Source organism: Protopterus annectens, chromosome 13.part0, assembly GCF_019279795.1.
Source record: "Protopterus annectens isolate FY-2018-M chromosome 13.part0, PAN1.0, whole genome shotgun sequence".
Classification (NCBI taxonomy): Eukaryota; Metazoa; Chordata; order Ceratodontiformes; family Protopteridae; genus Protopterus; species Protopterus annectens.
This window is the reverse complement of record NC_056747.1, coordinates 1,047,960,117-1,047,975,462: the sequence shown is the minus strand read 5'-3', so window position 1 is coordinate 1,047,975,462 and position 15,346 is coordinate 1,047,960,117. Positions and strand designations below refer to the sequence as shown.

The 15,346-nt window shown below is 42.1% G+C and overlaps 1 protein-coding gene across 1 annotated transcript in view; it reads right to left on the bottom strand.

Annotated features, from left to right (window-relative positions):
• Positions 1-15,346, bottom strand: part of LOC122788111 (DNA-directed RNA polymerases I and III subunit RPAC2-like) — a 101,746-nt gene that overhangs the window by 25,087 nt on the left and 61,313 nt on the right. Inside the window, exon 4 of the mRNA XM_044055045.1 lies at positions 14,216-14,298. Coding sequence (XP_043910980.1) covers positions 14,216-14,298 — 83 coding nt within the window. The remainder of the gene's footprint in view (positions 1-14,215; positions 14,299-15,346) is intronic.

The following is a 15,346-nucleotide window of genomic DNA, read 5'->3' as shown; positions in this document are numbered from 1 at the left end:
AGAGCAAGCAAGCATCAGGACAGGATACCCACCAGGGATCAACCATGAAGGTGTGCCCAAACATGTGTCCCTACCTTGTCCTTTGTTCCAGGAATGGTGAGCTAACATAGGCTGTTCTATGGCCAGTCCCAACCCCTTCAGCATCCAAGCTGCTAATCAAACTCAGGTCATCTGGGTTCCAAGTCAGGGCTTTATCCCTCTGTGTACGAATCCAGAGCTGACATGGCATTTATTAATCTAATCAAGGCTTTGAGTGGTTCAGTGTCAGACGGTCAAATGCCACTTGACTAACTGTAAAATAAAACCTAAAAAGAAAAAAAAAATGCATGTTTGTTGATTGGGCTTCCATATTTCTATATTCAACCATCTGCAACAGAATCACCCTCTGAATCTGTGCATCATTCCCTAAATTCACAAATCTGCCAAACTTCAGCCTTCACCACTCATAAAACACACTGTTCACTTGTTCACTACCCACCTTGAAATGAGATCTCTCACAGTAAAAATAAATTAAGCACTTTCCACATCCATCTCACTATTCTCAGGAACTCCACAAGAATCTGTGCCAAGTCCTGTGAGGTACCCTTCCCATTCATAATTAACACGAATCCACTTAAGCATAATCACTCTGAATGTGTTGTGAAACTCCATGCCGATGTTCTACCTCTGTTCACCATCAATCCATCACCATCCGCCATCAGTACCCAGCTTAATGTTCACCTAAAAGACTGCCACCCACAGATTCACATGTAAGCAACTCAGTGTTAACCTTGCAAATGAAAGCCACAGTCTTTGGGAATCATGCCTAACTGTTACCTTACCATTACCACCTGGGACTAACTTCTTCAATGATTTTAGTCTTCTTCTGGAAGAGAGTTAAAGCATCTTGAATTACGGCTCAATTAAGCCACAAAAACATAAAACAAGAAACAAAGTGCACTGTTAACAGATGCATAGTCTCCCTAATCACCTCTACCAGAAGCTAGATATTAACTGGACAAATGTGGCTTCATGTCTGCAACAGACTGCCCTTACCATTATAGTCTCTGCCTCCTTCACTGACGCACAGACTTCAATTACATCTCCCAATCCATGGATCCTGCCTCTTCTCTCAGCTATCACTGCCTTACTCAGTCCAACAGTAAAACTACTACCCATCTCCCAAAAGCAAACTGCTGAACCATGGTCACTGCTCCTTCCTTTGCTTGTTTCCCAGCCCTCTATAAAGCCACAAAGACTCCTCTTCTACCTTCCTTGTACCCTTATATAGCCTTACTTAAAGGAAGCAACCAATAAAGCCTTAAGTTCAGATTCAAAACTGCAGCACAGGCTCATTTTGCACACTAGGACCCTTACACAACTCTTATGTTTCACAAGTGCCCTAAAGTCGCACGCAAAATCAAACTTTCAGTGTAATGTTTATGAGATCATCACCTGATGCCAGTCAAACAACATACCACTTGTTTACTCACTGTGATAATTAAGGGAAGATTGCCATCATGGACCCTTTTGCAGCCATAATCCAAGCAAAAGATAAAATCAACTGCAGTTCAGTGATGCAAGAAAAAAATTCAAATAAGATGCAAAGAAAGCACAAACTACTGTGCAACAGCAAAGTAGATGTATATTACAATCACATCAGGAGATAAAGAAAGTACAGTTGTGTACACTTACCATAAATGTAGATGTTCGAGTATATTCACTGTTGCAGTCATCACATTTGGGTTATCTCCTTGCAGTAGCCCTCTGTCGGCCTGATTAACAAAGTCTTGGGTCCTGTGTCAGTTGCTGTCTCTTCTTCCGTGACGTCAGGTCGTCAGGGGTATAAAACATGCAGCCGACGCCATTACATCAGTTTTTCTTGCCCCAGATGTCAGGTGCCCCCCTAATGGGAAGCAATTAAATATATAAAAATATAAGGTTGTACCTCCAACAAAAAAGTAAATACACCAAAAAGCTTTTAAGCATAGTAACATAGAGCCAAAAGAAGTCAAGGGCTGGAGAGAGGGTAACCAGGACTGCAACAGTGAATATACTCTAACATCTACATTTATGGTAAGTGTACACAACTGTACTCTGTTCTTCGTGTTTCACTGTTGCAGTCATCACATCTGTGTAGATTCCCAAAGCTAAGGATGGGAGGAGGAATTTAGATAGCATTAGGGCCAGATACAAGGCTCTGCAAGACTGCAGTGGCAAAGCCAGCTCTGGACTTAGAGAAAATTGGCAAATGGTAATGCTTGGTGAAAGTATGTACAGAATTCCAGGTAGCAGCTTCTAGGATGTCCCTGGTAGGGATGCCTCTGAGAAAGGCTGTAGAGTTAGATGCAGCCCTGGTTGAGTGGGGTCTGATCCCCTGTGGGATAGGTTTTCCACGGTGCTTATAGCAGAAATGAATGCAGGTGCTTATAGCAGAAATGAATGCAATAGCTTATCCATTTAGAAATGGTTTGCTTTGAAATAGCCTTCCCCTCTGCCCCTGCAGCAAATGCCACCAGCAGTTGTTCAGATTTCCTTTGAGGTTTAGTCCTGTCAAAGTAGAATCTAAGTTGTCTGTGCACATCTAAGGAGTGCAGTATCCGTTCCCCTTTGTTCTGTGGATTAGGAAATGTTGGCAAATGGATGGACTGATTAAGAGCCACACTGGATACCACCTTGGGCATGAAGGAGGGATTGGTTCTGAGGGACACCCTGTCCGCATGAAAGATGATGAAAGGTTCCATTGCCATAAGGGCCTGCAATTCAGATACCCTTCTAGCTGAAGTGATTGCTAAAAGGAAAGCTGTTTTCCAAGAAACAAATTTTAAATCTGCATTAGCAGCTAAGGAGGGAGAGTGAGTTTCTCCAATACAAAGTTAAGGTCCTAGGCTGGAGTTGGAGCTCACCTGGTTGGTCTTAAATTTTTGGCCCCTCTGAGGAACTGCTTGAGCAGTAGATGAGAGAAGAGGGGAGGTTCTGTGTTATAATGAGCTGAAATGGCTGAGGCGTGAACTTTGATGGAGGAAAAAGACAGGCCCTTGTGAAGCATCTCAGTTAAGTATTGTAAAATCTGAAGTAAATTGGGCGCTGCTGTGCTCGTCCCTTGAGAGTGGATCCAGGCACAGAATCTTTTCCATTTTTCAGCATAAGATTTTCTAGTACTAGGCCTCCTTGCCTCTAAAATGATATCCATCACTGGTTTACTGAGGGATGCTAAAGGAGAGATTAGGAAATTAGCCAGGCTGCTAGGTTCAGAGTTTGAAGCTGAGGGTGCAGAATCTGGTTCTCCTGCTGAGACAACAGGGTAGGAGTCTGAGGCAGGTGCCATGGGGCCAAAAGTGGCACACTGTGCAAGAGGGGGTACCAGTGTTGGCGTGGCCAGTCTGGTACAATCAAAATTGTCCTTGGTTTGTCTTGTCTGATCTTTAGTAGTACTTTGGAGAGCAGAGGCAGAGGAGGAAAGGCATAAACTGACAGGTTTTTCCAGCTGAAGGACAGAGCATCCACTTTCCATGCTTGTTTGTGGGGAGTCCGTGTGCAACATTTGTCCAACTGATAGTTCTGGGGGGAGGCAAACAGGTCTACATCTGGGCTCCCCCATTTGCTTGTCAACATGTTGAAAATCGTTGGTTCCAGTTTCCACTCGTGTGGGTCCATGAGGTTTCTGCTTAGTCCGTCTGCCAGTGTATTTAGTTTTCCTGGCAGGAATTGAGCTTGTAGATACACTTGGTAGCTCAAGGCTGTGTTCCACAATGCCATGGCTAGTCTACCAAGGGGGTAAGAATGGGTACCCCCCCTGCTTGTTTATGTACCACATAACAGTGGTGTTGTCTGTCTTTACCATTAATTGTCCTGGAAGAATGTGGTCTTTGAAGGCTGTCAGAGCATTCTGTACAGCTAACAGTTCTTTTTGATTGATATGCAGGTGCATTTGACTTGGGTTCCATTTGCCCTGAATGCACTTCCCTGCCAGGTGAGCCCCCCATGCATAGTCTGATGTGTCTGTTAGGGTTTGAGCGGCAGGGGGTAGTGTGAATGGTAGTCCCTTGTTTTGGTGGCAGGCCTCTGCCCACCAAAGGAACTCTAAGCATAGGCAAGGTATGACAGGAATCATTGCTTCTAGATCCTGAGAATGTTGACACCATAGGCTTTTTAGATGCCATTGTAGTTTCCTCGTATGCAGTCTTGCATATGGAATTAGAAGAATGCAGGAGGCCATGAACCCCAATGCTTGTAGTATTTGCCTTGCAGATAGCAGGGTTTTTGTGGCCACTTGCTTGAAGTAGGTTGCCAAATTAATTTGTTTCTCTGGCGTGAGGAATGGGTGTCAGTAGAGGCCTGCGAATTTGAAGTAGCAGGTATCAGGGGCTGCAAAAGCACCTCAATGAGTACTGGCGAACTGGCGACTGGCTTAGGAGAACCGTCGTCGGCAGCTTTGGACCTAGGCGGCCTTTCTCTCTTTATCTTTGCATTTTTTCGGAATGTCGGTAGTCGGATGGCTTACCGAAGACATATCAGGATAATTGAACCAAGCACCAAAATATTTAGAAGTGAAAATATACAGACGACGGATAGTTCGTGGTTTAAATAAGGCACAAAACTGACAGCGAGGTGCGTCGTGGTCAGGGCCTAGGCAAGGAATACAGTACGAATGAAAATCTTTATGAGGTATTTGCTTTCCACAAGTAATACAATTATTTACTTTTACTGACATTGGTTAAGAGCAAGAAAAAGTTTCCCCAACGGGGTACTTAGCTTTTAGTTGAAGACTTTGGTTCTGAAACTCGAAAATGAAAATTTCAAGAGTCGGCCGACCAGCACTTGTGAATTGCTTCTACACCGCACGGCAAGAAAGACTGATGTAATGGCATCGGCTGCATGTTTTATACCCATGACGACCTTATGTCACGGAAGAAGAGACAGCAAACGACGCAGGACCCAAGACTTTGTTAATCAGGCCGACTGAAGGCTACTGCAAGCAGATAACCCAAAATGTGATGACTGCAACAGTGAAACACGAAGAACATCTAACATTATAAATGGCAACAAACAGGCTTAGCAAGAGACTCTTAAAATGGTTAGGCCATAAATCTGTTTCAGTAATACATCCAGCCAGTACTGCCTACAATGCAGCAGTGTTCTCCTGTACTTTACAGTTCGTCTAGTTTTGCTATAATATATCTCTCCAAGGAACATTTGCATTTCATGTTCTCTCAAATTTTTTCTAATTACTTCTGTTTTTTCTAATGCTGCATTTCACCTTAATCAGCTATGGCTGATTTTTTCACTCAAAATATCTACCCAGTTAACAGGTTAATATATACAAATAAAAAAAATGTGCTTTTGAAGACAATGTCAAAACTGTGTAGTACATTTCTTGAAATTATGAACAACTGGCCTGTAGCCAAAAAGTTTCATTCTTAGTACCCTAAGAATAAGAAGGTAAGTGCATATTCCAAGTAGTAAAACCATAGCACGCAACAGCACTTTTTTTTTTCTAAATGGTCATACCAAATTTGTAGATGTTTTTATCACTACTGATTTTTTTATATTACATTTGTTACCTACGTTACATGCACTTCTTGGACAGTTTTCAGTCACTAAAACCACAACAGCAAATCTAAATATAACTGTATACATACAATCAACTGGAGTTTTTTTTTTTTTTTTTTTTTTTGAGGGCGAGGAGGAAAACGTTGGGCTTGAAGAAAACCCACACACATGAAATAAGCATAGCACAGAAGGTTAAAGGCCATGAATGGCTGAACAAGCTTAATTCTGCTGGACTGCGTATGATTCTTTCATCCACGTCCCTGATCATGATGCACAAAATACACTTTTCAGACGTAGGGCAGAGTGAAAGCATTCACTTACAGTTCTTAATATACAGAAATATTAGTTTTAGTTCTGGATCAAGAAAATCAAAAACGTTAGTGCTTCTCTATACTGTCTGCCCAAAATTTGCACATGCTTATTTCATGAACTTGTCCCTTAAACTAAAATGGTGAGAGCAAAGGGGGAAAAGTTGGGAGTTGGTGTATACCATGAGGGTCAGACTGGAGAAAAAAACAGCAGGCCATCCACTAAATTGGCAGGATGCCACCACCCTCACCCCCATTTCAATTCTGAAAACTCACTGTCACAGCATGTGCAAAGTATGGTGGGTGGGACTGTCACGAATGGAAGAAGTAAGTTTTTTACCCAAATGCAAATAAAAACTAGTACTAAATCAAACAGCAGAGTGTGGAAAGTTGAAGGTACACTATGGAACTGGGGCAACAACAGTGTTAAAAAAAAAAAAACATCATCGTAAAGGTATTTATTTTACCTGTTCAAATTTGAAAATTGTATTTGCACAGTTTGCTACAGTCAGTAGAGATTATGCAGACGAGGGCAACAAAAAGTACTAGCTACATCTGACATGCCAGAAAACAAAATTTAAAATATCATAATTGTGCAGGGTTTTCTTTCAAGATCAGTGATGCCAAGCTTTGTCAGTTTTACAATATGCACACTACGATTTCTTGCATTTTTTTTTAAAGAATATGAGCCCTTATAGTCTAACATAATGAAATATGCTGCTTAAACCAACACAAGCCAAACAAACTGTTGAACATAGCAAGGCTACTCCTCCACAAAGTCTACCTCTGTTTAAAGCAGTCCATCTTAGCTATACGATTTAGCTGGCATACACAATTAGGTTTTAAGAGCCCCAACTCCTACTCCTACTCACATTCTTCAAGACATTTCCTTAAACTTCATCCTCTGCAATAACAAGGTGCACACTTACTTCATAAAGTTGCCAACCCTCCACTCTGACCTTGACAGCAGCATGACATAAATACCTCATCTCACTTTACTATGCCCCACTCAGCCTTACTTCCCACCTAATAAGGTGTTTAATACAAGCCAAGCAATTCTTAAATAACTCCATTCACACTTCTGCCGCCTCACTTATTTTCATTAATTATTTACTCCAGCCTCTTACTCCCAAAGCTATCATATGTCCATTCACACATGGTATACACAGTGCCTAATCTCAACCACCCACATTTTCCACCAAATCACACCTTTCCACCTTATTCTACAGTAGGGTTCAACTCTATACAAGACAATGGAAAGTGGGCTTTGAGGATGTTGAACAGAATACCCAAGTTAAAGGTTTGAGGAACACAGATGGCTGAGATGACAAAAAATGGCTGCCTCCTTTCCAGTGACGCAGTGAATGGAGGTGGCTACTACGAAAGGAGGAGCTCATTGCTACTGCAGTCATGCTCATTACTACTATGTTTCAAGTTCACGAATAAGTATATGCTCTATGAGCAGAAAATTCTACCAAAAAGAAAGAGGAGCATACTTACAAACCCATCAAACCTTCTGTAGGACTTCAGTCAACACACAAAAAGTGTGCGTGTGTGTGTGTGGGGGGGATTACACCATTTAAACTGAATAAACAAACGTACTGTGAACACCAAAGTGGCATTATTATTTTTTATTTTTATTTTATTTTATAGTTTGTTTACCGGGATAGTCCATTGGGCCAAGAACAGCTAGTTTTCAATGGAGTACCAGGGAGAAAAGCTCCATGAACAACAATATAATATGAAGACAATGCATTTACATTTATATAATACTACTGAAGAACGTTGGTATTACACAACATGACAAAAAAATCCACGATTGCAGTGAAAATACAATCTCACACACACACACACACACACACACACACACACACACACACACACACACACACACACACACACACACACACACACACACACACACACACGTCAGGCCTTCCTCTTTTCCTGTTACCAGGTAGTTTCATCCTTAGCATTTTTTCCCAATATATTCCGCATACCTTCTCAGCACATGTCCAAACCAACATAATCTTGCCTCTCTGGCTTTGTCTCCAAACCTTCCAACCTGGGCTGACCCTCTAATATACTTATTCCTAATCCTGTCAACCCTCGTCACACCCAGTGCAAATCTTAACATCTTTAACTCTGCCACATCCAGCTCAAACTCCTGCCTTTTTGTCAGTGCCACTGTCTCCAACCCATATAACATAGCTGGTCTCACTACCCTCTTGTAGACCTTCCCTTTCACTCTTACATGTGCTCGTCTGTCACAAATCACTCCTGAAACTCTTCTCCACCCACTCCATCCTGCCTGTACTCTCTTCTTCACCTCTCTTCCACACTCACCATTGCTCTGAACTATTGACCAAGTATTTAAAACTCATCCTCCTTCGCCACATCTACTCCTTGCATCCTCACCATTCCTCTATCCTCCCTCTCATTCACACACATATATTCTGTCTTAGTCCTGATGATCTTCATTCCTCTTCTCTCTAGAGCATATCTCCACCTCTCCAGGGTCTCCTCCACCTGTTACCTACTCTCACTACAGATCACAATGTCATCTGCAAACATCATAGTCCATGGGGACTCCTGTCTGATCTCTTCTGTCAACTTGTCCATCACCATTGCAAATAAGAAAGGGCTCAGAGCTGATCCTTGATGTAACCCCACCTCCACCTTAAACGCATCCGTCACTCCCACCGCAGACCTCACTGCTGTCACACTACCCTCGTACATATCCTGTACCACTCTTACATACTTCTCTGACACTCCTGACTTCCTCATACAATACCACAACTCCTCTCTAGGCACCCTGTCATATGCTTTCTCCAAGTCTACAAAAACACAATGCAACTCCTTCTGACATTATCTGTACTTCTCCATCAACACTCTCAGAGCAAACATCGCATCTGTAGTGCTCTTTCCTGGCATGAAACCATACTGCTGTTCACTAATCATCACATCCCTTCTTAACCTAGCTTCCACTACTCTTTCCCATAACTTCATGCTGTGACTGATCAATTTAATCCCTCTGTAGTTACTACAGCTCTGCACACCACCCTTATTCTTAAAAATCGGTACCAAAAGACTTTTTCTCCATTCCTCAGGCATCCTCTCACTTTCCAAGATTTCATTAAACAATCTGGTTAAAAACTCCTCTGCAATTTCACCTAAACACCTCCATGCTTCCACAGGTATGTCATCTGGGCCAACAGCCTTTCCAGTCTTCATTCTCTTCATAGCTATCCTTACTTCCTCCTTGCTAATCCACTGTACTTCATGATTCACTATCCCTACATCATCCAACCTTCTCTCCCTCTCATTCTCTTCATTCATCAACCCCTCAAAGTACTCTTTCCATCTGCTCAACACACTCTCCTCACTTGTGAGTATGTTTCCCTCATTATCCTTTATCACCTTTACCTGCTGCATATCTTTCCTAGCTCGGTCCCTCTGTCTAGCCAATCAATACAGGTCCTTTTCTCCCTCCTTAGTGTCCAACCTTTCATATAACTCTTCATATGCCTTATCCTTAGCCTTCGCCACCTCTCTCTTTGCCATGTACCTCATCTCCTTATACTCCTGTCTACTTTCTTCATCTCTCTGACAATCCCACTTCTTCTTTGCCAACCTCTTTGCCTGTATACTCTTCTGTACTTCCTTACTCCATCACCATGTCTCCTTGTCGTCCTTCCTCTATCCCGATGTGATACCAAGCACCTTTCTAGCTGTCTCCCTTACTAGCTCTGCTGTAGTTACCCAGCTATTTGGTAACTCTTCATTGCCACCCAGTGCCTGTCTTAACTCATCCCTGAACCCCACCTCACAATTACCCTTTTTCAATTTCCACCATTTGATCCTTGGTGCTGCCCTCACACTCCTCCTCTTCTTGATCACCAACGTCATCCTACAAACCACCATCCTATGCTGCCTAACTACACTTTCTCCGGCCACCACTTCACAGTCTCCAATCTTCTTGGGACTGGCCCTTCTACATAAGATATAATCCACCTGTGTGCATCTTCCTCCGCTCTTGTATGTCACCCTATGCTCCTCCCTCTTGTTAAAATACGTATTCACCACAGCCATATCCATCCTTTTCGCAAAATCCACTACCATCTGACCTTCTGCATTCCTTTGTTTAACACCATACCTACCCATCACTTCCTCATCCCCACTGCTCCCTTCACCAACATGCCCATTTAAATCTGCTCCAATCACCACTCTCTCACCCTTGGGTACAGTCATCACCACTTCATCCAATTCAATCCAAAATTTTTCGTTCTCATCCATTGCACACCCAACTTGTGGAGCATATGCACTAACAACATTAATCATTACACCATCAATTTTCAGCTTCATAAACATCACTCTGACACCCTTTTCACCTCCAAAACACTCTTCGCATACTGTTCCTTCAGAATAACTCCTACGCCATTTCCCTTCCCATCCACACCATGATATAACAATTTGAACCCACCTCCGATACACCTAGCCTTACTCCCCTTCCATCTGGTCTCTTGCACACACAATATACCAACCTTCCTTCTGTCCATCACATCAGCTAGCTCTCTCCCTATACCAGTCATACTGCCAACATTCAAAGTTCCGACCCTCACTACCACAGTCATAGCCTTTCTCCTCTCTTCCTGCCTTCGGCCATGCCTTTCGCCTCTTCTCCTCTTTCGGCCAACAGCAGCACAATTTCCGCCAGCACCCTGTTGGCTAACAGTACTGGTGGCGGTCGTTGTTAACCCGAGCCTCGACCGATCCGGTATGGAAATATTAACTGGTGACTGCATGAAAAAAACTGGCGAAGTTTTACGCCGGATGCCCTTCCTGACGCAACCCTCCCCATTTATCCAGGCTTGGGACCAGGACCGGCACAAATAAATGCACTGGCATGCGCATCCCCAGTGGCTGGGTTATCTAAATACATGTTACTACAGAGTTATAATAATAAAGTGCCCATTTTACACCAAGTGCAATATTACATGTGAAGGAAAATTTGAAAAGACAAGATGTAACAGATAACGTCACGCATTTTGTTTGCTTCATCAAGTAAGTCAGCTGTCCCACTGCGTGGTATACTCCTGACAGTAACAGACTCTACAAAATGGTTTCAGATTCAGGCTCTTACCAGTCCCTACTGTCTAGACATCCTCTAACAACACTGTCAGCATTTCTTGTTTAAGGTAGACTTATGCAGAGTCCCTGAATGACACATTACAGCTCTAACATGCTGAAATAATTATTTTTTTATTTGCTTATACTTTTTAAAAAGTGTCCTATTTTTTCTTTTCTTTTTTTCCCTATAAAATAGAACATGATCCCATGTAACGGAATGGCAACTGAGAAAATGGTCCTCTACATCCACCAAAACATTATTTTGCAAATTATTTAACAGATCTATTGCAATACTTCCTCTTTTGCAAATACTACTAACTGTGTGCATGCTTTTCATCAAAAGAGGGAGCACAGAGTTTTACAGCTCGTGCAACAGTTGCTTAGGATTCTGATTCTGACAAGGAATGCAAAACGCAAGCTTTTTTTGTTCATGTGTGTTGTTATTTTTCTAACCAGGTGGTTCACGGGACATAAAACGTTCACTTTCAGACATAACCAAGGAGGTTACAGAAGGGCACAACAGTTTTAAAACTACAATTGCTTGTTTTGTGACACAAATTATATTTGGAAGATACACAAGGGAAACTTTTCTTACTTTTTTCTCCTCCTCAAAGGAATAATTTACCAGTGAACATACTAAACAAGCGATCATGGGGACTATAAGATGCCTAGCCATATACAGACCGTTAAGCCATCCTTTTCAAACACTTGATAGGGTTCATCTCCCAAACTGAGCAGGGCCACACATGATAACCCTGGTGTAAATTGTTGTCTACCCATCTAGTCATCAAGACTAACTTTAAAAGGTAACCAAAGGACTACTTTGTTTGACCTATAGTGGTAACTTATTCCATACACTACAAATAAGATGAGTGAAACCACTATCTCCAGCGAGTCTTGTTAATTTGTTGGTATAGATGTAGGTCCTCAGTGCAGGGATTTGTAGAGGCACTTGTTTTGCAAATAAACAGGAACTCAAATAAGACCAGATCTTTCATGGCCAGAAAAGAAAGACAGGTCACTTGGCAAGACCTGTACACTACTGAGTATAAGGAGATTCGTGCTAATCTTTCTGATTAGTTGAATGATTTAAGACCTTTAATTTTCCTTGTTAGGGTAGCGTTGTCACCTCACAGTAAGACGCTGTCCGGTTAGATTCTCAGCTAGAGTGTCTTCTGCGTGGAGACATGCGTGAATGGGCGTACCTTCGTTGAAGGTTGTGCGTCAGAGCTGGTAACTCGGCACGTAAAAATCAACTACCAATCATTAGCGGACCGGAGTTCCGCTGTAGCGACCCCTAACCGGGAAAAGCCGAAAGACGCAATTTTCCTTGTTAGAAATCTTTGAGGCCTTTCCAGTTGAGCAATATTACTTGGATTTGTACATACCAAAGCAGCACTGTACTCAATAATGGGTCTTACAAGGGAAGAGTACAGTGGTAGGATGACTTCTTTGGACCACGAAGATAGTCCTTGGAAATTAAGAGGGACAGATGGAATGGATTTTCTGACTGTGGTGGAAACACGAAAATCAAATGAGAGAAAGTGATCCAACCAAGTATCTAAGTCTCTTATGGCCATATCTGTCTGAAGAGGGGAAGTTTCATTTACAACATGAGGTGGGAGCAAGCTTTCTGCTAAATGTTATTATACTGCACTTCACAAAGCTTTTTCGATAAGCCATGCATGTGCACATTACACCCCTTGCTGCCGATGTTTTGTATCAGTAGATATGTGGATAACAGTGCCCAGGTTGGAATCATCAGCAAACCTGAACCATCCTTCTGGAATACTGTCTTGGATGTCTGCAAAAGAAATGACAAACAGGAGAGGGACCAGAACTAAGCACTGTGGGACCCCACTAGTTACAAATTCACAATCAGAGAGGGGGCCAGAAACTTTCAAAACTTGGCATTTGTTTTACAGCCAATTTCCAAACCAGCAGACAATGTAGGGGCAAACATTAAGCTTGTCTAAATTTTCAATACCAACATGGGGAAGCGTGTCAAAAACCTTGACCAGGATGAGATGAGCAGTGTGCACAGAATGACCACTATCCATAACTGCTACAAACTTTTTATGTTTTTATTTATTTTTTGCTGACTGGGTTAGTACCACTAGGCTAGAAACCTAGTTTCAGGAGAGAACAATGTGGCATTTATACTACTGGGGGAAATTTGAGTAGGGCACTGGGGGACTTTCCCTACTCATTTTGATAGATGCCATGGGATCTTTTACATCTGAGCTACCACTAACTCAGGCAGATGGAGCTTTGGTTCAGTGTGCCCTACAAAGGATGACACTCAGGACAACAGCACACCACTTAACCTGCACTGCAGTGTTAGCAATCCATCTAAGTGTTGTGGGAACAGAACCCACATCCTTCTACACCAATGGCAGGTGTGCTTTTACAACACTGGCACTGCTTTTCAAAGAAGCTTGCCAGGTTCAGGAGACAGGACCTGCTGTTCACAAAACCAAACTGGTCAGGATCTAGATCAGTTAAGCTGCCAGTGTATGCATATATGTGTTCTGCCAAGATACTTTCCATAGTTTTGCACATAAGGCTGGTGAAGCTGATGGATCTAGAACTATCCTTGTGTAGGGGAGTCACAGTGGCTTCTCTCCCGGCATCAGGAACAAATCCTGTAGCTAGGCAGAGGCTGAACACTTTAAGTAGAGGCTCAGATACTGCATGCTTGGCACTGATTAGAATGCAGCCTAGTATGTTGTCTGGCCCCCGTAGAAGTTATAACTTTAATGTTTGACTGTGACTGTAAGATGTGTTCCAAGGTAATTACAGGGGATAAATGCTCAAGGACAGTGACGGCGACAATGTGGGTAGGAGGATTAAAGTTAGCACTAAATTTGTGTGCCAATAAATTAGCTGTATCTTTGGGGTTAGAGTGGTTGATATTATGGATTAGCTCAGTGTTGGACACAGTTTCTTAATCTTCTGACATAAACATAGATATGTAGCTTCCTTTTGAAACCGTAGCAACTGTAAGTTTATACTCTCGCTTTACATTTTGAGTGCCTTTATGCTCCCTGCAGGCATGTTTCACTGTAGTCTTGAGGTAGTTCGATTTAAAACGGAGGACTGCAGTGTTAAATGCCAAAACTCAATTCCATGACATACTACTGCAAGACAATGTACCAACTTTCTATATTAGCAAACATGCTCTTCTGTTATTTTACATGCAGCTAAGTGATGAACATTTAAACATGCACAGTAATATGTTTTACCTCAAAAGTGTTGAGTATGTGTTGACAAACATCTGTGAGGTCATTCAACCCTTGTCGGAAAGGATCTACTGCTGGAATACCACCTGCATAGAGAGAAGAAAATACCTTAATTTAGTATGCAATATAATCCACAGGTTCTCATACAAAACAGTCACTCAGTGAAACATAACAGAACTCTAGAAGGAAACCACGTGAATAAAATAACCACAAGGAAATGAGGACATTTTTTTAACAATGCTGAAATTTGCAAGTAAAATGTACTTTCCCACCACTTCTCCTACATCACCACTGTGATGACCAAATCTGTGTAATAGTTTCACATTGTACACAAACTGCATGTTTAGCTTAACAGTAGGGAAAAAACTCTACTCTAAAAATGTTTATTCAGCAGTACTTCTGATTTCCAAAGAGAATAAAGTGCTGGTGTTAGTTATATTAAACTGAAATCTCCACATTTACTTCATTGCAAGACAGATAATGTCATATGAATGTGAACAGTAGTGTACACATAATCTCCCCATAAATGCTCCATGTTAATTATATAAGCACATTTGTAATCCTGTTTATAAGGCCAGCTACCCAGTTACCGTAACGTACTTTGGCCACAGGAACGTGAAAGGGGAGGGAATGGATAGTGCAGTGAACATATACAAAATATTCTTTGCAGCAAATCATATGTAATGGCATGGATGCTTAGGAGGAATCCTGGCTTTCAGTCGAATAAGAAAGGAGAAATTAGGACAACAAGCAGATATGTGTGTGTCAAAGTAAAAAGCAAAACAAATGGAACAGAAAAAGACCTCAAGCCACATGGATGACCACTCCCAATTTTCAGCTTCATGGGTAGAACATTAAATAACATCCATTGCTCTCTGCACTACTGCAGGACTTTTCACGGTGCTGTAAACCCAGTAGGGCAAAGTGTGTGTGTGTGTGTGTGTGTGTGTGTGTGTGTGTGTGTGTGTGTGTGTGTGTGTGTGTGTGTGTGTGTGTGTGAGTGTTGGGGGAATCTAGGGAGGATGTGCTACTGACTGTGCCACAATGCATCCACATCCACACTTTCAGGCAACAAAAAAGTTAAGCTGCAACTTTTGCCATTTTGCATAGTGTTGTACATACTCATGTTTTTGT